At 44.0% G+C, this 21,916-nt stretch overlaps 1 protein-coding gene across 3 annotated transcripts; it reads right to left on the bottom strand.

The window, feature by feature from the left end:
• Positions 1-4,109: 4,109 nt before the first annotated feature.
• Positions 4,110-21,557, bottom strand: LOC139908450 (GTPase HRas). 3 transcript variants are annotated; one of them, XM_078283319.1, is made up of 7 exons: positions 21,477-21,524; positions 21,325-21,366; positions 12,224-12,395; positions 11,089-11,267; positions 8,415-8,574; positions 7,554-7,678; positions 4,110-7,342 (listed from the first exon to the last, which is right to left on the bottom strand). In XM_078283319.1, the coding sequence occupies exons 3-6, from the start codon at positions 12,332-12,334 to the stop codon at positions 7,559-7,561; spliced, it is 570 nt and encodes a 189-aa protein (XP_078139445.1). In that variant the 5' UTR covers positions 12,335-12,395; positions 21,325-21,366; positions 21,477-21,524; the 3' UTR covers positions 4,110-7,342; positions 7,554-7,558. The 3 variants fall into 3 exon arrangements, with proteins under 3 accessions (XP_078139445.1, XP_071751249.1, XP_078139444.1); XM_071895148.2 differs by having other exon boundaries at positions 21,325-21,557; XM_078283318.1 differs by having other exon boundaries at positions 12,224-12,392; positions 21,325-21,557.
• Between the last annotated feature and the right edge of the window lie 359 nt (positions 21,558-21,916).

The following is a 21,916-nucleotide window of genomic DNA, read 5'->3' as shown; positions in this document are numbered from 1 at the left end:
GAAAATGTGGCGTGATGTGTTTTTTTGCAGATGCAATAAATTGTGTTACTTATTTACTTACCTAAACACTTGAACATCTGATCGCTGTGATTATTAATGAGGCAATCCAGTGAAGATAATCAACAAATCACAGCAATCACACACATCAGAAGGCCTGAAGTAGCACCAGGAAGACAAGTAGGCTACAGTGAGGAACCAATAGAGTTGAAGGGCAGATGGCACAGGACATCCAGTGCATGAGATATTTTATTTCTACAGCCACATATCCACATAATTCTGCACAGCAAATCAAAACCTAGATCACATTATTTTGAGCCATAACATGAAATGCTATTTGGTGGGTGCTTTTAACCAAAGTGCTTTACATAACCATGAGTGCATACATTTTTAGCATGGTTGGCAAGCAAGATGGCTTACACAAATACAAATACACATACAAATACACCAAGTTTGCACAAACGGCTGTTTTCATAACTGATATGTGTGAGAGGGGCATGCAGTTTCTCAGTAAATATAAACAAACTGCGAGCTATCTAGTTTCCTAGACCCACTGAAGAGTTGACACAATTTGTTTACTATTCTATTCTATTCTATTCTATTCTATTCTATTCACTGAGACTTATAAAAGAACACAGCCAACACTTTGGGGCGTAGTTGTAAGATATCACTTTATGAGCTGCTTGTAAACTAATTCTACTCCATGAACACATAAGCATTCAGACAAAGATCAATATGAGTCTGTGTCAAGATTTTAGATGAGAAAAGTTTTCAAAGATCCTCATTTAAATACTGCAATTCTGAGTGCTGTGCACATTCATATACTAAACACAGTAGAGGTTGTGTATTCATCAGCTGTTGTATCATATTCACGATTAATTTGACAACACAATCGTAAAATGTGGTGGTTGTTGAAAAGAATTGGACATAATGTGGTTATTTGTCTCAAGGCTCGAATTACTGACCCATGATATCATCAATGAACACAATTTGACACTGAGAGTGACATCACATAATACAGGCAAATACACTTTACAGGCAATAGACAAACAAATAAACAGTTCTTTACACAAACCACACCAACAGCTAACAGTTGGTCTCATTTTCTTGCTGGAAAGGTTGACCGTCGTCTCTGGTCAAAAACAGGTATGAATTCCCATCTGTCTCTGAAAACCCCTCTGCCTGTCTGTGGAACTGTAGTGAACCTGGAAACAACAGATTCATTAATAAGGTCTCTCCTTCATAAACAGGATGCCTTGTTTATTTTCAGACCTAAATCTACGAGTGTTGAACCTGTTCTCAGGTGTGGCCTAGATATGAATCTTATTTCTCTCTTATCAGCATCAACCTGTATCTGGGGCAGATGCAGTAATGTTGTTTTGGCACAGTGTGGAGTCTTACTGTCTGCCTGCGTCTGAGTGTTACTTACAAGAGGCTTGTTCTGGCTCTGTATGAGGTTTTACGCATACGGGGGGGAATTCTCCAAACACGGCAGCCATCACCTGAAGCAGACTCACTAGGTCACACTCAGTCTGATGGAGGAAAGGAAAAGTAAATATAACATGGCTATAAGGCTTTAAATTACATCCTGAGTTCTTATAGAATGAAACAATTGAATTCAAATGTAAATCATGTTTTAAAAATGCACTGGTTTCTCCTGCTTCAGTACCTATCCCTTTATAGTCTGACAGTGTAGACATCAGTCCTTTAGCCTGTTGCCATTATTCGTCTCATATTACACACAGTTCTGTCCAATAATACACATTAAAGTTCAGTTCTCTCACATGCTTCCACTCCTGCAGGTAAGGCAGCAGGACTTCACCATTGCTATTGATGTGCTCTGCTGTGAGGATCATCATCTCTCGGGTGGGCTTGACATAGCAGATGGGTGCAGTCTGGGGGTAGCTTTCCCCAAGCCACAGGCATACTGGGATGTTGTAGGTTTTGGCTTGTATAAGAACAGGGAAAAACGATTTACAATTACAATACTCTGAAAGATAATTTTTTCTTACTTTCTTCTGAACTGATCTGAATCTAGACATGATACAGTCAACCTCTGGTTATATATTTGATCATTTAATAGGATCATATGGTGCAAGGTAATTGTTACCTTCATATGAGACAGGAATGGTTCCTGATAGACTCATTAAATCCTTTGTAGTGCCATCGTTGAAAACTGTACAAACAGGCAGCGTTGGTTATATCACATACAGTAAATGCTTGTTCAAATAGCTGAATGACACAGTTATGAATCCCCACATGTGAAATAGTATCATAGCAGGCTATGACAAAGCAGAACTGCTGTTGTGCTTCTTACCATATTTATCCATCATGGGCACAAGGCTTTTGTAGTGGGTCAGCGCAACATATATTTCATGGGCCACATGTTTCCGTTCAAGATATGTCTTCATAAAAACAAACAACAATCAGACACTGAAAAACATCTTCAAGTGAAAGTATAACTACTGTAGCCTGTGTTGCGCTTGTAGCCGATGTTTGATTTAGAAAGAGTATAAAAAACTTCTGTCAAACGCCGATGAATTTTCTTACCTTGGGGAGCATTTTCTTAATCGTATCCACACTGTCATGGTATGTCATGATTATGGATTATCTGCAACAAAAATACTACTTTTGTTTTGTATCTTTTCTATCACCAACTCTGAACCAAGTCTGTTTCCTCTTTCTTGGGTTTATGGATAACCACTTATCTTTTATTGCCCTTGTGGGCCAATAACTGAGCAGCCTCACAATTATGCAAATCAAACAGAGCCCTAAAAAGCAGTAACTAGGCTACAGGGCTTGAACAAACATGACAGGAGTATAATGTGACCCAATTAACCAACTTATTTTAGTTAGTTTTATAGATAATGAGAATGGTGCAACTGTCTAATCAGTTGGGTCAGGATTAAATAAATCATACAGAAGTTATATCTCCAACTGTGTGCTTTTCTTTTATCTCTCTTGCTTTTCCTACATTGCTTTTTACTTTTTACTCTTGATTTTAATCTACTCTGTTGTAAAGCCCTTTGCAATTGTGCTTGAAAAGTGCTATACAAATTAAATTATTACCTGTCCTGCAACCTCTGTCAAACCAGTCAACTCTACTGGTATTCATTGCACTTAATAATTGCAATATAGTTGAAATAGGCTATTGTGCAATAACTTATTTCCCTTGTATGCCTCATCACTTTTTACACAGCCCGCATATGATATAGTATTGATCTACTCCCTTTCACTCTACTCATATATTTCCTTCTCACACACAAGCACACACACATCCTCCTTCCTTTTGAATTGTTGGAAGTGACAAAAAACAAACCTGACCTATTTTCTCTGCTATGGCTTTAAAGTGCTTTTCCACAGAAGTTTAATAATTTCACCTGCAGCAAATCATTATCAAGCAGTGGGTGTGTATAATGAGCCAAATATCTGTACGTATAGCCTGCTTATTTCACAAGTCTGACATTCTTTTATAAATATAAGAATTGTTACCTAGACAAAGATTAATATATTAGCATCACATTAAACGCTTATCAGTGAAGAATCACCATTTAGAGCTTTCTCTTTGATGATGTGCTATAGAGCCATGTGTTATGAATTTACATGCTTCACTAAGGTCACTAGAAAATGTATTAGGCTTAACTGTTTACCTGTACAATCTAACAATCCTTGCATTGCTGATAGGAAGCGTGAGACACTCTTGTGCCAAACCCCTGGGTGTGCTTTACACATGAGCTTTATGACTGTTCTTTGAACCTTCACCATGATTGTGCTTGTCCACATTATGGCCAGTAAGTGAAGCTTATGAGTCACAGATGCATGCAAGTTGCATACTGATTTGGCAAAGTTGTCAACTGGACAGTACTGACGGCAGACAAATGAAACAATTTGTATTTCAGCTGTCCTATAATGGTTGCATGATAGTTGATTTATTGTTAAGTATTTATTTAAGAAAGAAGAAATCCCTTTGTTCCTGTCCATGTTTGGTTTGAACCACTCAGATTACCCATGGTCATACTGACAAACACCAGATCTGCCTGTAGATGGCAGCAACTCTCAAACTGGAAACAGAGGAAAGCATTGTGAAAGTGAACAGATACGGGACCAAGAGGTGGGTTCATCTTGACATCTTTATTCCTGTCCTGCTATACATTTGCCACATCGTTGAAGAGTAAATACATCTTAAATAGTTAAACAGTTGACATTTTCACAAATTCCTTCCGCACCCCTCATTCCACAGTTTGCAAGGGAGAAACAAGCCCTTAAGCCCACTGTATCCTTGTGCAAAACTCCCAATGGTCCATACAGTCTTTGTCATGCTTGCCAGCTATTCAGACATGTATACTTGTGGTTTGCTGGCTGAGTATCCCTGCTGCAACATGACAGTTATTCTTATTTAATGGGAATTGAATGCATAGATTTGTGGAATTTTATGGTACTATCGTGGATGTACTGTATAAAGATAGACACAGGGAAAGGACAAGCATACTATGGGGACTGTAAATACATGTTAAGAACATTGGGTGAAAAATAAATGTTAGTCAATACACAACTAACAGTAGAACCAAAGACCAACCCTAAACATATGGCAATCCCACATTATTTCAATATTGTGTATTTTCTTTTCAACACAAGGCTTTTTTTTTGTTGAGTAAGTTAAACAGTTCCTCAGCGCAAATCAAACAATATCTAATAACTCACTTAAACACATTCACAGTTTAGAACCTCCCTCCGAGTCAAAAAATAAACAATTAAGACAACCTGACCACTATCATCCACACAATATCTAGATGATCATATTTCTTTAAGCCATGTTATGTGAGTAAATAAGCCTCACTGTAACTGTACAAACCAAGTCAAAAATAAAAATATCATGGTTTCCCTTGAACCTCAGGAGACAGCGGTGAAAGAGCATTTCAAGACATTCAGATGTCTGCTGACGATAACAGGCTTTCACACAAGAGGTCCGAGATGTCTTTCTGAGGTTTGCATCTTAATAATATTGCCAAAACCTGTCTGTACTGTCTGGGACTCTTATGTGTCATCATGCATGGCCATTTCTCAGATCAGTGTGTTGGGAGAGGTTTAAAGGTTTGAGTCTCTAAGTCAATACAGTGTGCAAACTCACTGCACACATACCAAGAATGTAATTTGGAAGTGATGGCAAAAGGCTGTAAAGGATTCAAAACAACAGTTTCTTGTAATCGACATCACATGTTCCAATTGAATGGACTTTCTCAAAGGAAAAGAGTTCAAAGGGCTTCACCTTCATATTCTTTTAATGTATATTCACAATTTAGACCATCTGAATTAACTATGGTAGCCAGACAGAATAACTTGTAGTGGGCCTTGTCAAAAGCATTTTCTTAACATTGTTGTATTTCAGTCGCTTTAAACACAAACGCATTCAGACAGGCATGCCATAAAAGAAAAACCCTTTGATCAGTGTAGTGTTTTGGGGGCTTGGCCTGTCTTTCTTGGGTCAATTAAAACATCAAATACTGTACAGTGCAAGTCTAACCTCAACACACTTCTCTACTTCTTCAGTTGCACATATAGTCAAACAGAACAATGAAACATACAGAACACCAAACATTTGTCCCTGGTAGACTTCACTGCATACATGAGGTACTAACTAGCTAACAGATAAGGCAAGATAAACACAGAGCAGTCGTTTTCATTTAGGCAGCAAATGAATGCAGTTACATTTTGGAGAGCACAAGCTAGTCAATATTGAGAAACAAAGCAGTGCACCCCCCAAAAACCCAATATCAATCACCTATTATACATAACAGTTCCAAATATCAGTATGGTTCTGACGAGGTTAGCACCTAACTGGTTATTGTTCCTTTCGAGAGCTGAGGCGGCAATTGTGAAGAGAAAGAGGAGCGGTTTGAGGATAGTTTGGTGTGTGGCAAAACTGAAGTTACTGTCCGACAGGTCGCCCGTACTCTAAGGCAGGACTTGTGCGTTACACTCTGCAAAGCGAACTGGTGACATTCCTACTCTTGGGGTCCAGGACCATGAGATGGAACCTTCCTGGACCCGAATTCCTGAGCCTTATCAACAGTGAACGATACTTGCAATTTAAAAAATGCCTGTAATATCTCCCCTTACAGTAAATAACAGTTGTACATCTAATTAAATGCAAGAAAATCATATTGTCTCAAACCATAGTCTGTCACTGTCATGACCTCTGCGCGACTGTATCCTATTCTAAAAGGCGACCTCTTCAGCCTTGGCAACTGTGAAGATGACAGCAAGTAAAAATGTAATGTACTGTACCTCTCCTTCCTAAACCAAAGAAATAAGTAGGCATGAGAGATGGTTTGTTCCCCAATCCTTTTGCCTAAAATCAGACCGTAAACAATCCTATTGCACCGGAACTTACACTACCCATTACTATTATTATTCCACAAAGAGTTAACCCTTAGCACGCAAACATCTGGGGCTGTGAGGGGTGAAGGCAGCTGCATTCTGGAAAAATTAGTCCATCTTTTATTTTCTCCATTAAAACATAGAACACCATCCATCCACAAAGGACTTCCAACTGAGCCGGACAGGTCATGAAAAATGTCAACCATGTTTCACCCGAAATAAACATCCTTGCTCACTTAACAGCGCTCAGTGATCACTTTCAAATCCTCCAATCACAGAAAAAGTTCCATATCAAAATAAAATAAAAGATGTTTTTTTTGTTTTTTTTTTACGGCTAGGCTAACTGTTAAACAACAACAACAAATTATAGTAATTCCCATGTGGCATCTCATGTCAGACTCCACCCCCTGTATCCAGTATAATGAGGTTACTACACAGCCATTCGAGGGAAGCAAAAGGCGGAGTAAGGTGGGATGGGGCATTTATTCGAGGGGGTAACTAATGTCCAGTCCATTCCATTCCAGTCCAGTCCAGTCAGTCCTTCCAGGAGGCAGGCAGGGGGAGTGGAATTAGGCTTTCAAGGTGGGAGGGGGTTGCTTGACACCCCCTTTAAGACCAGTGTTGAGACTGAAAACAATAAGTTAGCAGGAACTTGTGGAGCTGCCCAGCGAGACCACACTGGAGTTGACAAGAGTCATTAGTGGTGTTGCTCACAGGCAGACATGGACCAAAAGAGGGACCGGACCAGGCTAGTACAGCCAGCCGCTTAGGCAACGGTCCAAATCCTCCTTTCCATAAAGGTCTATGGTATAAGTCAGCTCTGGTGGTTTCCTTGCGAGCTTTTGCTTCGATCATCCTCTTTTTTTAAAAAGTTTATGTTTCATCATTGAGTCGTTTCATCTTTCAATCTTCAAGTCCATGCTGCCACTATGCGCCGTAGGACCTCTCCTCACCCTGCAACAGTGAGCTGGGGAGGAAACAGGGGAAACAGGAGAGAGGGACAGATGTTAGTGCCATTTTATTGAAAGAAAAAAAATGAATAGAAATTATGGACTATATATTTTCAAATTTGACTGGGCAGTCATATACATAAAAGTTCCAGTATTAAGGACCTAATTTGGGGTCCATCCACATAACTAGATGAAGCTGTGAAACGTTAAAGTTGAAAAATGTCTGACCTGCATCACGATACCACACAGCGACAGCTCATACAGTCCTGACCACTCTCATCTGGGGGGTTCAGCTTCCTCAGCTTGTGCTGTCTGATCTCCCTCACCAGTGTGTAGAAGGCGTCCTCCACTCCCTGCACACACACACAAAAAGCTTAGAGAAAAATATGTGCATTTACAAGTGTCAATGCTAAATCTACACGTCACTTTTACTGACGCAAAGCCCCCCTCAAGCGTATTCACCATTCAAAGGCTGAGCAACATCACCATGGCAACCATGATCATTTGAGACGCTGTTAATCAGGGAATCATAATATCAAAAACAAGTTAGCCAACTCTTGAATTGAAATGACTGACATGCTGCCGTTTCAGTATTGAATGTGAGAGTGTATGTAAGTACATAATGTGTGACAGCGAGTCACAGGGGGAGGTGTGCAGTGACTTGTCCTTGTGAGGCCTTTCCAATAGCTCTGTTCTCGAGCCAAGGTAACCTGGGCTATGAGTCATTGCCTGCAGCATAATAAAATGTTCCCGGCACCACAAAACACATCACACCGAGGGGCATTTGCTGCTTCATGTGTATGTGTACACATGCATCCACAGAAATGTTGAGAAATACTATAATATTGCGATTTGTTGGTGACTATGTTGCAGTACAGGGGGAAAAAAACACCCAGGAAATCTGAGTTGTGACATTAATAATGACTAATGCTCCTAATGTCAGAGAGAGAGAGAGAGAGAGAGAGAGAGAGAGAGAGAGAGAGAGAGAGAGAGAGAGAGAGAGAGAGAGAGAGACAGAAAGAAGGAGGAGAAGGTTTTTTTTTTCCATGAGACGTGTGTGTCCCTTGGTGTATGCTCACTGTTCAGTACCTGTCGTGTCTTGGCGGAGGTCTCGATGTAAGGGATCCCGTAGGAGCGGGCCAGTTCCTGGGCTTGCCGGGTGTCCACTGTGCGCGCCGGGAGGTCACATTTGTTACCCACAAGCACCATGGGAACGTCGTCTGAGTCCTTAACACGTTTGATCTGTTCTCTGCGAGTTGAAAGGAAAACAAGAGAATAAGCAGTCTGTCGAACAGTAAAATAACATGCATATTCAAATCTAGTCGGGGCAGGGTCTCATCACCTCTATACTTTACATGTTTATCTGCCAAGTTGTGACTGTTCCCAAACAAATCCCAGCATTTAGTCTCAATTCACAGAGTCATCTCCCCTGTCTGGGATCCTCCCTGCTTCATAAACAACAGCAGCCCCACCACTGGAGAGCCAGCCACCCAGGGAGCTCTAGGACCCTGAGGAAGAGCCGGGGGCCCGCCGGCGCTGGGCTGTGCTGCACTGCTGAAGGAGGGAGGGAGGGAGGGAGGGAGGCAGAGAGGAAGGGAGGGGGACGGACAGCAGGCAGGCAGCAAACAGCATTACCTCATCACTACAGCAGCCAGCGCCAAACGCCAGCCAGCCAGCAGGACTGACTGCGAGGAGCGGGTCAGATCAATCTATCAGCTCTCCCTCCGCCACAGTACAGCAGGTTACATTAGCTACAGCCCAGCCCAGTACATCTGCAGTCAACACTAGTGGTGTTTATGACCACACTGCTTCTGTTGTCTTGGTGTCACAGCAGACATGCCACTCAGATTAGACCGTGCCTTGTTATATGCTGGCGAGGCAGGTATTTCAAGTCTAATGGTGGTATTAAAACTGCCTGGGAAAACAGAAAGCAGATATAATCTTATCAGCTTGGCGCATTCTGTGTTCGGTATGATAGCGCTGGGTAGGTTCAAATGAAGAGAAAAATCAAAACGCACTGCCTGTGTAGAGCCCGGGCCCAACTGTAGGCAGGTGGTGTGTTGTGCCCATGTGTGCCAACATTAGAGGAGCAGTGAGCTCCACAAAGAAGCCTCGCGCTCTCTGCCTGTCAAACAGACCGCAGATCTTTAAATAACTTGGCAACTCGAAGCAGACCACCACCTATTCTAGCATCCAGCCTAAGATCCAAACATGCTTTCATAAGTTGCACAGCGGTCCATCCTTTCAGAGTGATGTCAGCAGTTGTGTTAAACCTGGCACAAACAAGGCTGGGCCGCAGTGGCAGCGAGCCAAATGAAAGCACTTGTAATAAACTCAGAACCCTCTAAAAGATGTATGATAGAGGAAGAGGCAATGTGTGGTCTCTCTATTTGGCACGTGCCATACTGGCAGTCGGGTATCTAATATAATGAGACAGACACAATGAGAGAAAGAGAGAATATCGTCATTTCCAACTGAAATTCTCCCCTCCCTCCCTTTCTCCTTCTCTGTCCTTGGGAGTGCTACCTCTCCCCTCTCCTCTAATTGAGTCAGGATCGATTTCATTGGCAGCGTGCTGTAATCCTCCAGTCGGGGGCTAAGCTTTCTTTAGCCGTGTTAAACGCTACAACATGACATCACCCTACTACTGCAGAGAGCTGGCACACACACACACACACCCCTCTCCCCACCCAGACCCCGTGGGAGCCCCAGAAACACACAAACACCCACTGCATATACAAATACACATATCCAGCACCTTACAGAGCTGGCTAGTCACATTGTAATCATGACATCAACAAAGGTTCCGGAAGTGTTCTGACTGTTCATTTGTAGCACCCGGATTTCAAAATAGCTGGTTCCATATGGTTCCACTCTTTCAATAGACCAGAGACTTAACAGTGCAAGAGTAATGGATAACTAAATGGGATTTGCATTTTTGAAATCTGAGAAAAACGAGAAACAAATCATTGGTACAATTTCCGTGGTGCTTTACGCCACAGGGCCGTTTTCAACCGACCGGCCAGCTCTCCGTGATACAAATGGTTTTGTGTCAGATTGTAACCAATTGTACAGCATTTTACCGATTCTCCACGAGTAAACGCTTAAAAAGAACCGTGGATCAGACTCATACGGTAGGATACAGTTTCTCTCAAACAGACGTGCTGAGTATTAGGATACTTGGGCTGTTATGGAGCGCAGAGCTAGCTACCGAGTCAGAGTGTGACAGTGGAAAGAGCTGCTCTGTTCTGATCGTGTGATTGGACAGGAGTTGGCGAGGCTTATGGGTATTGTAGTAGGTGTCATGGAAATGTATGTGTCCGATGATAAAAAAGCTTATTTTTGAACACAGAGGTTGAAACATTCACAATCACTGATGTTAGCAATCACATAATGGAGCCTTGCTTCACCTCATAAAGGATAATAACCCGACTTGATACAGATCGGCTGTAATCAACAACAGAACGAAGTTAGACGGGTGGCTAAAATGGGGAAAAATCACTTGTTGAACCCTGATACTAGCCTGATGCTAGCTCTATAGTGAACTAAAATAAATTATTTTGTGTCCATACTTCACCCCTGAACAGCTCAGTGACCTAGGCAGCAAACGCATGCGCATACACATGCACTTAAAATCCACAATGATAGATCCCATAATCCTCAATACCAATATAATGCTAATCATAATCATTAGTGATGCCCCCTGCTCGCTCTCTCTCTCTCTCTCTCTCTTTCTCTCACACACACACACACACACACACACCTGTACTGGTGAATGTCCTCAAACGACTTGGTGTTGTTGATGGCGAAGACACAGAGGAAGCCCTCCCCTGTCCTCATGTACTGGTCCCTCATGGCGCTGTACTCCTCCTGACCTGCAGTGTCCAGGATGTCCAGCAGACACGTCTCGCCGTCAATCACCACCTGCTTCCTGTACGAGTCCTGCAAAAGGGGAGGGACCACCAAAAGTTAGAGCAGCGGAGATGTGGCGAAAACAGTCAAATAAGAGAGAGCAGCTTTTGGGTCTTTACCGCTACACTACCACTGGGGATGTGACACCGCCTTCTTACGGACATCCTTGGCTTTGTACACTCAATGCTGTGCAGGACAATCATGCACACATCCACACACACACACACACACACAGATGTGCTGCTGGCTGAGCAGCGCATTAGCCGATATCTGCCATATATTCCCTGTCCAGATCCAGGTCAGATGAACAGCGAGTGATCAGAGGAGCAGGGTATCAGGGCCAATGTTTAGCCTTCCAACACACAGCCACACAAACATGGAGTGCCGTCCCTTTGTTTGTTAGAGCATAGGGGCCAGGAATGCAAATACACAAAAAGGACATTGTCCGGCCAGAGGCAGGCGTGGTGAGAAAGAGAGAGGGGAGACAGAGAGAGGGAGAGAGAGGGAGAGAGAGAGAGAAGGGGAGAGAGAAGAGAGGAGAAAACAGACTGACATTCTCTCTGGCTCTCTTTCTCCTCTTTGCAGCGTCTCTCAGTCTCTTGTTTTCAAGGCAGAAAAAAAAAAAAAAAATTACAAAGAAGAGAAGGGCAGAGTAAATGTTTCGCCTCAAAACAGAATTAGGGACTCCTTCCAAACCTGACCCTTTGGAGAACTGCCACAGCATCCGTTTGTAAATTAAATTTTAGACTGAGCAGTAGTCTCTGCAGGACCAAGACAAATCCATTCAGCAGTGGACGGGTGGGGGTGGGGGTGGGTGGGGGAGCATGACATCAGACACTATTCTGACACGGTGGTCAGCCGTAGACGTGGACACATGTATGATACGCATGCAAACCGATACACCTGCGAGGCTTACAGCTACACACAAATCCAAGGGACAGTCGCAAAGAAGTTAAACCCGTGCCGTTTGTAGAAGAGAGCCGTACCTCGATAGTGGGGTCATATTCATCCACAAAGTGGTTCTGGATGAGCTGGATGGTAAGTGCACTCTTGCCCACGCCTCCAGCTCCCACCACCACCAGCTTATACTCCGTCATCTTCGCCGCTGCTGCTGCTGCTCACCGCACACCACCGCTGCTGCTGCTGCTGCTGCTGCTGCTAGAAGGAAGGGAGCAGAGAAAGGGGCAGGTTAGCACACTGGCAGGAAACAAACTCTCCCTGACATCATATGCATTGGCAAGCGTGGACGGAGCCACAGCGCTGACACACGCAGAACTCTGGGAAGGAGCTTGGCTATTCTGTGCCACTGGACTGCCTCAGTGCCTTTTTCCTCACATGGCTTAAACTGGGGGGAGTGGGGGGGGGCAACAAATCTGTTCATAGTGTTACAGACAACACAAACATACAGCTACTACCATCTCTGCCCAGCAGTGAGAAGCATTAGTGATGTGTGTGTGTGTGTGTGTGTGTAGTGGGGGCTGAGGTTGAGACCCTCAGAGGGGAATGTGAAAAATGTGCTGAAGGTACTCAATGTTCCAATCCTCTCCCGCTCAATGTGAGCAGCGAGAGTGTGTATGAGAGGGAGGGGAAGGGAGAGAGGGAGAAAAAAGAAAAAAAGAAAAGAAAAGGAGGGGCATGACACTGGCAGACTGATCCTCATCACTCAGGCTTCACATTACTGATGCCTACCTCTGAGCCCACTGTGCACTTACACCAGAGCACGAGGCGAACAGAGCATTTCACAGGCTGGAAAAAAAAAACAAAAAAACAAAAAATAGAGTGCCATTATGATCTCTGCTTACCAAATGTACAAGCGACACTGACAAAACACAGCCAACAGAAAGCTTTCCAGTGAGTAATATGAGCAATGAGCTAGATCAATTGAACATTGCTAATAAAGCTAGGCACGATTACAGTAGATGAACTGTGTTTCTTGGTGGTTTGTGGAGGTTCCTTCCGCGGGGTTCAGTCTACGAGAAACAGAACAAGAGGCCTAAAAGAGGATTTTATGACTCCAGGTGTGTCTCCAGTTGCCCCCTATGGACCCACTGAACCCGGTTAATAGGTCCAGTCAATATTACAGGGCTACCCTGGCCATAAATCAAGGGCGCATTATTAAAGAAACACGTTGGCCTCTTGACAAAACAGGACTGATATCCATTTCACATAGGCCTGAACTTACACACTTTCCAGGCAAACCCTAACTTAACTTGAATTTCTGGACCTACTGGGTATTTGAAAACAGAACAGAAGGAAAGCATTTGGAGAACATTATAACAGCTAAAATTCAAACTGCATTTCCAAAGGGGAAGTACATGCAAAACCTACACTCAGTTATCCAGTGGGGAACTTAGCCAGCACAAAAGACATTTTTCACCTTTGGATGTTTATTTGGAATTCATAGTTGTGCTGAGAGAGTAAAGCAACCATTTATGTAAAGCCTTAAAATCCTTTTAGCTGTGAGGAGTTCTGCAGAATATACAGCTGTTAACTCAGCTAGAGCATGTTGTAAACTCACACCTAAACTAACTGATTGATACAGCAACAGATAGCAGCAGAATGGAGGGGATGGGGCAGAGAGAGACAGGCGGAGATTAGCAATGAAGAAGAATGACAGTGCAAGTAATCCAGATTTCACCGTAGCGACTCGGTTACTGTAGAACACATGCATGCTGGTGTGACAAGCATGCTCAATAACTGTGGGGGATTTAGAGAAAAGTAAGCTTGTTTTGATTGCGGCGTCACGGTGTCAAGTACGGAGTCAGCTGGAACCACACATGCATATGTGCGCCTAGACGCAAGCAAACACAAACACAAACACACATCTCCTGACATCACCGCCGCCATACTGCTGGCCAGTGAAATTCCAGGAGAGGTGAGTCAACAGGCAGCGAGAGGAGTCATATGGGTGTTGCCGGTAAAGACGGTGGCATCTGTGGTGAAGATGGATGTGTGTGACTCAGCTTATTGCTAATTCACCACAGTTACCAAATACATCCCGATAATTACCCGATAACAGCCCACCAGTCTACCATAAGACATGATAGCACATATTGATGAGTCAGTGAGTCGGAGGCAGAGAGAACACAGTCTTTTGCAACATCAAATCAAATGCAAGCTGTTGCAAGTGTCACCAAACCGCGGGATACAAGAAAATGCTGCTGATGTCCCATGGCAACAGCAGGAGCCTCCCTTGGTTACCGTTCAGTTTGACATCATACGGAAGACAATGAGAGGTCAGCGATGTCATCGCAATGATGTCATCGCTATTGACAGAGCGCAGAGGAAAATCACTGGGAATCCCTCTACCTTCCTGTGATACAATGGCCTCGAGGCAGTTCAATTTCACTTTCTCTTTTACAGCAGCAATCAAAAAGTCAACTCCAGACACTGCATTTACCTTACGCCACCCCACCTCAAAAATAAACATGCTGATTTAGCTACAAATGAATTGTCCACTCTCAGACCCAAAGCAATACAGAGCCAAGCTGCTGCCTCAGTGGCGAGAACGGTATTCAAATCCATTGAACATAAATGATTAAGATTGTGTCACTTGAATATCACAGGTCAGTAAGCCAAGTCATCGCTGCATACACCATAAACCAATAGGCAGTAATGACATCAGCAGCAGGATCGAATTTTCCCCCTGTGGCGCTGTTATCTGCATCTGCCCCGCCCTGACACTCCGGGCGCATGGGCATTGCTATCACTTACTAACTGTCTTAAAATGGAGTGTTTCTCACGCCTTGTAGTTTAGACCTAGCTTTTCCTTTCAGATCTGCAAAGAGCAATGGTGCAATGGTGCATAGAGTGAAACGAGGGGCATACAGAGTAGAACAAGGTAGGGCTGAAAGATACTGACAAAAAAAATCGAATTGCGATTATTTGACAGAATATTGCAATTGCGATTTAAACATCAGAAGTTTTTCTTGTCATCAATTTTTTAGAACTTTGAAATTGTTTCAAGAAAAGTGATTTTAGAAGTCAGTGTGCAGGATTTACTGAGCTCTAAAACACCTTGTTTAGAAATCCAATTTGGACACCCCTCTCTCTCTTACGCAATTAATTGCAGCCTCTGCGATTTGGAAATTGCAGAAGTTCATATTGCGATTTCGAATTCTTTTTCTGATGAATTGTCCAGCTCTAGAACAAGGCCACACGGGGGTTAAATATCTCAACAGGCTCGTCGACAGGGTCTCACTGCGCTGCATGTTCCTGCTTAAGTGGGTTAAACGTAGAAATAACTAACCTGCAACACCTGCTACAGTGTGTAATCAATCTGACACGATTTCATGAGCACTAAAATTAGTGTACGCCGTTCTATCTTCTCCAGGGTGCCAACTGTCATCCCTCACATAAAGACCAAACAGAGAGAAGAGAATGAGAGCAGCTCCATGTAGTCCTGCTACTCCAACTCCTCTCACACTGAACAGCGGCGAACATCGGCGCTTTGGCCGGCCTGAGTGGAACACTTACTGCTACACGTGCACACCCTCTCTCTTGTGCTCTCTCTCTCTCTCTCTCACACACAGGAACACACACACACAAATACATACACAAACATACACACACACACAGCTGGAGTGTTCCTTTCCTTGCAGAGAGGAGTAACAGGTGACATCAGCATGGCCTCTGGACAGTTTGAGGAGAGCACAATACACAGAGCATCCAGAGAAAACTCCCCTTACAAGGCTAATGCTGTGGCTGGGAGTCAAAAGCAATAGACACACTCCAAGTAACTCCTATATTTGTCCCTGGGTGTGGTGTTGTATTAATAGAATCCGCATGCACCTCTGTCAGAGCCCCTGTTTGTGTGTTTGAGGTGTCAGTGTGTGTGTGTGTGTGTGTGTGTGACTGACGTGTTGATGTGCGGAAGGTTGGCTCACTGATGTTAATGATTGATGGAAAAGCAGACTTGTTGCTCACTTTCTGACAGACGACACACTCACTTATTTGCTCCCGTTCACGCACACGATGCTGCAACACATCCTAGGTCCGGTAAGCCATCGCTTGCCTTTAAATGGAGCAGGTAGCTCTCTCCACACCGTCACCAATATCAACAGTGGCCTCCTTGTAAAAGCACCCAGACTGCTATATAATTCTCCAGCACAACAGGAAGGGAATTACCCTGACCCCTCAATCTTGTGGCCAAACATTTAGCTTCCTTTCCCCCCACTGTAAATAAATCAGCCTGGTACACGGTGCAGCTCGCCCTGGCTGGAGTACAGAGACCGTGCCGGAGCCACGGAGCCAGCCTCGCTCCTCGCAGCCTCCTCTAACCAAATAAACAGCGGCTGTGTGCGCAGAGGAGAGACTTACGCAGGGCAGACGCAGATGCTGGCACAGGCGGAGACCGTCGCTGGCGAGAGACACTGTAGGCAACAAGCTACAGACAGGGAAAGGATTCACACTGGGGCTTTTTTTTTTTTTTTTTGGTTAAGGTGGGACTACTCTGTTTTGATGTGTGGGAACAGCAACAGCGTGAAAAAAGAATCAAAAGCTAAAGCATGGCCAGATCATTGGGATTGGAAAAGACGCATCATAGCATTGATTCGATGGAGATTTATGAGATCAATCTGCACTGTTATTCTCAGTCCATGCCGGCAGGTGAGGACAGCTGCTATCAGCCAAATGGACGGGGCAGGGGAGACTAGTCAGGAGATGTTTTGTGCCTGAGGGATATTCCTACTCCTCCTCCCATCTTCCTCTTCTTCTCACACCCCAACCCTATCCTTAATCTCACCCTGTGAGCAATCTGACCTTGATCTCCCCACCCATTCAGCCTGAATTCAATAATAGTAGCCTAATAGATGCGTTCTAATAATTTCCATTGGTGTTTCAAACTTCCCCAGTCTCACCACACACACACACACCCTACCAAAACTTTAACCATACATGAATGTCAGCCTCACTGTCATAGTATGTCAATGCCGTGTAAAGTGACGAGGAGGGGCAAGTGTGGGATCGCACAGACTTAGAGTTATGAATAAAAAAATTTAAAAAAAGAGATTGACACTTGCAGATTGACACACACACACACACACACACACACACACACACAGCTATCTAGCTTTTGACATGGTTGGTTATTGTGTGCCTCTTAAATAACAAGATCTCAGTGCGTACACCTGTCAAGTGACTGAAATCTACAGCCTAATATGAAAATTCAACACACCCAAGCCTGCTACTCAGACTCCAGGAGGAAAACAGACAGCCGTGCCATCTCCTCTCGAACTAGGCCATGTCAGCCGCTGATTAATAATCCACACATGCATATGGAGATGGGTAGCAAAATTAATCTTTGATAGAGTTGCTGTCATTTCCTCAGAGCCACTTGTTGTCAGTGGGGGCTTGCACCGAATTGGTCTTTGTACAGACAGAAGGGAGGGATGAAGACACATACACATGGGATCATGATCTCCGGAGCAAGCCTGTCTTTTTACACATTTTATACTGACACACACACACACACACACACACACACACACACACACACACACAGAGCATAGGAACTCCTTCTCCCTGTTCTGTACACAGATGGTCGTCCTGTCCCTATAGCAGCGCCACACACACCACCCATACCCTCTTCTGCTCTGTCCTGACTGTCATATTGTACAGTAATTAGTGTCAGAACACCGTGAGCCTCTACTAGAGTCCTAATTAGCCCCAGAAGTGCAACACGTGTCCACATTTGCACACACATTCAATCACAAACACACACAGCACCGAGATGATGCAAAACTAACAGAATATGGCCCATTTTATCTTTTGCTCAAAAATATAGCATCATGTTGTGCTCATCTGACAAAAGCAATAATCCTGTAGCAAAAATTAACAGCGAGTCCCATACCAGGATAACAAGTCAGTTCATCAAAGGGAAGGCATCCAGCTACCACTGTTCACACATACGCCTGAGACACAGCAGTGTACAGGCTCATGACCCGCTCCGTTCCCAGGTCCACTAAATCTCTGCATGGCTGCCCCCTTTTGCTCAAGGAGCACTATATGTCTGTGTTTAGGGTTATTTATAGCTCGCCACCTCCAGCCTAGGAAATTAACAGTTCGTTTTGAAACCCTAGAGCCCTGCCTGGACCAAGAGGATAATCTTACATGACAGCTTACTGAGGGTGCGAGCACAGAGCAGCGAGAGGGATGATGGGAGAAGGGTGGCTCTGGGCGAGGGAGGGAGAGGGCTACTCTTTCCATACGCCAAGGGCACAGCAGACCACAGGAGGGAGGGGTCGACCTGGAAACCAAAAAAAATCAAAGACCTCCTACTCCCCCCTTGTCAAAGCCAATATTTTGCCTGCTAATCCAGCTGTATGGCTGGGGTATCCTCAGAACACTTGATGACTCGGGTCAAGACACCTCTCTATTTTCTCTATGATTTCATAGCTTAGGCTCTTGACATGGAAAACAATGCCATGACGTAAAAAAACACATAGTTTGCACAACAATGGCCATTTTGGCACAAGAATGGCCATCTTTCTCCACATGCATCCCGCTCTCCATTAAAGTGCTTAATTGGTTAAAGGATCCATACTGGCAGAGCCACAAGCCCACTGCAGGGATAATAGATTTTTAATGGAGCGATGATGGTAAGGAGAACCTCTCCGGGGAGGTATCACGGTCGAATACTTAGAGTCCAAGACCCATCCTGGAGCCTCGATAGCCCACCGCCCCCTTCCACTGCTCTCAGATGACATCATCCTCCTAAATGGCATCCAAACATAAGTGTTGACAGGCAGCTGAGGAATCACTATTCTATTTTCCGAGGCCAATGAAACACAAGGAGGTGAGGACTTAACACAATCCAGAATCATGAAGTCTATCAATTCATTCATCTATCAATCCATTTATTAAAAAGGAATGGATGCAGACAATAACCCCATTACACTCATAGGACTAGTATCCATATGATAATTATCCATAGGATTCCTCTACTGGAGGAGGAAGGCACAGAAAATACCAAGATAAGATTGTGCGGCATGAATGAAAACATAATTTTGCTCAGCGTGAATCTTTAGTGAAAATCCATTAATAAGCATTTGCTCCTAATGATTTCTCCCTTACAAACAAACAGATACAGAGCTTGTGCATGTATCAATGTGCATCTGGGTGCGTACTTAAACCAGCAGCTCTTGAGGGGGCTGGAGTCCAAGTGACCTTTTCCCTACTGGGTCATCCTTTCAGCTTGTCGGGCAGGGTGAGATGGTGGAGGCAGCAGCGGAGATGAAAAGGCCAGCTGACCTCCACACAAAGGGCTGCCAGTTAGAGGAGCCATGAGGCTCAGACGACACCAAAGACCTCGAAATTCATCAGTGCTCTTCTTGCAATCTGAGAGTTGGGTGAAGACACTGACCTAATCGCTCTTAGTGTGCGTATACATGTGAAAGCACTCTGCACGGAAAGCATCTTGTGAGTTGCATGCACAAAGCTGAACCTGTGTAAGATCCCGCCCAAGATCAGCTCTCCGAAGGACCACAGAAACAAACCGACCTCCCCCTGTATCAGCATTCACTTAACAGCACAACATTATGTGGCACTGAGCCGCAAGTTGCGAAGCCTAGGAACAAAGGCCATTTCTAGTCTGCACTACAATAGTACTTAACATCTGGAGGGCCATCCCTAAAATCTGCTTACCAGTGTGCCCTAGAGCCTTTCCCAAGCCCTCTTTGGGCCTCGGATACACACTAGGCTACACACAGCAAATTAAATCTCCATGGATGAAAGCAAAATGACCAATTGCTCTTTTGTAAAACATGATCTTGGTATCCAGAAGAGGCTCTCTCATATAAGTCATGCTGTCCAGTAGTGCTCAGCGTACAGCTGTTCAGAGAGAGGGATGAGATATTAACATCACACCTCTATTATTGGCTGGACTATCTCCAGGTGTTTGCCAGCTGTCTGAATTCCTGACTTACACACTGAACCCTGCAGACATTGATTTCATTGTACATTTCATTTACGTCAGACGATCACTGAAGGACTAGCATCATATATCATTTAGACGAGATGCTTTGGTCAACAGCAGTGATGTAATGGTGAATAACAAGGTGGATAAACTATGGCCTCCAGGCGGTGATCATCATAAGACAAACAACCACCAATATATACAACATTCACTTCTATTTTCAGAAAAGCAATGTCTGCTTTACCTTAAAAGACCCTCAGTGTCCATGTAACTTAAATCAGCTTGATGCTACTTACTATGGTGTATAATGTGTATTCTGTCATAAAGATGTATGTCAGTCAAAGGTGGGTTAACTCTACTCGACAAATAAAAACATGAGTAAACTGTTCGGGTGGGTTTACCGTCCTTTACATCCCTGGTTGGTCTACCAGCCCTATGGCCAGAATTTGAATGATGGCCAATTAGCCATCGATGCTGTCCCGTTTTCCCTTTTCAACTTACTGAGCAAGTTGAGCAGACAGCGGCTAGAATAAAATTTATTCCAAGTCAGCCTTCCAAACGCCTTGTAATGGAATGTAACTTCCGCAGTGCTACATTCAGTTTTCACTCCGTGTGACGGGGCGTCACCCGAGTCTGTGCGGCCACTGCCGTCAGTAGCCTTCTACTCTAGTTTGTCTCTACACTGGAAACACTACAGGCCACAGAATATAAATCCCCCTCCACGATAGAGCAAATTAAACGCATTCGGTTTCTTTTTCAAAATGAGCAGGGGTGGAACAAAAACAAAAAAAAAATCCACAGCGGTCTGTTCCTCCTTGGCCAAGTTTTGAACAGCCGAACTCAAGGGAGACTGTTTATCCTATCTGGCTGAAATATAAAGCATGATGACAAACTGACTCGACTATGTAAAATCCCCAAACCTTGCAGTCCCTCGACCACGTAGCCAAGACTAAAAGCAAGATAGATAAAGACACATAGAGCTTGCCGGGTGTGAATTCATATGTAATGATAACATAACGTTTCAACTGTGGTCCGCAATCTTCATTGATCTCCAAAAAACGCACAACGCGTTTTTAAGCGGACCTATCATCAGACAAAACAAAAAAACAGTCACTGCCTTTAGGTACAGACGGACATATTTCGCACACACAGGAATGTGCACTGCATACTTACAACAAGCTGGGGTCTAATTAGCGACAAGAGCGACGTGTTCGTCTACCGGAGAAAGAGAAAAAAAAAATGTTTCAACTCTATTGCTTCTCAGGCTCAATCAGATGAAATCGATTATTCTTGGTCTGGTCCTCGCCGTCGTCAGATATCCACACCTTAGTCACACACAGAAACTGCTTAGTTTTCAGTAGAAATGCACCAAGGCATTCATTCGGTCTGGGTAAAATGAGCCCGCGTTGAACAATGTGCTTCCAGAGAGAGGATGAGGAGTGCTGAGCCCACGCCCAGCTCTATCAAACATAGAACCGCCCCGGTTACCATGCATGTTACTGCTGCCTTCAGGCGCTGTAGGAAATATACGATGTGACCGCACACCGATGACCCAACATAGCGGTAAATACGAAAGGGAAATAAGGGATTTTCCATGATACCCGAGTTATCCCGTTTACAGACCGACATATTTCGCACACACAGGAATGTGCACTGCATACTTACAACAAGCTGAGGTCTAATTAGCGACAAGAGCCAACATCTGATTGTAAAAAAATATGTATTTTATGATTATTATATGTTATTGTTTGTCATTCTATATAAA

This window comes from Centroberyx gerrardi, chromosome 4, assembly GCF_048128805.1.
Source record: "Centroberyx gerrardi isolate f3 chromosome 4, fCenGer3.hap1.cur.20231027, whole genome shotgun sequence".
NCBI lineage: Eukaryota > Metazoa > Chordata > Actinopteri > Beryciformes > Berycidae > Centroberyx > Centroberyx gerrardi.
The sequence above is the reverse complement of the archived record's forward strand: the minus strand, read 5'-3'. Positions and strand labels throughout refer to the sequence as shown.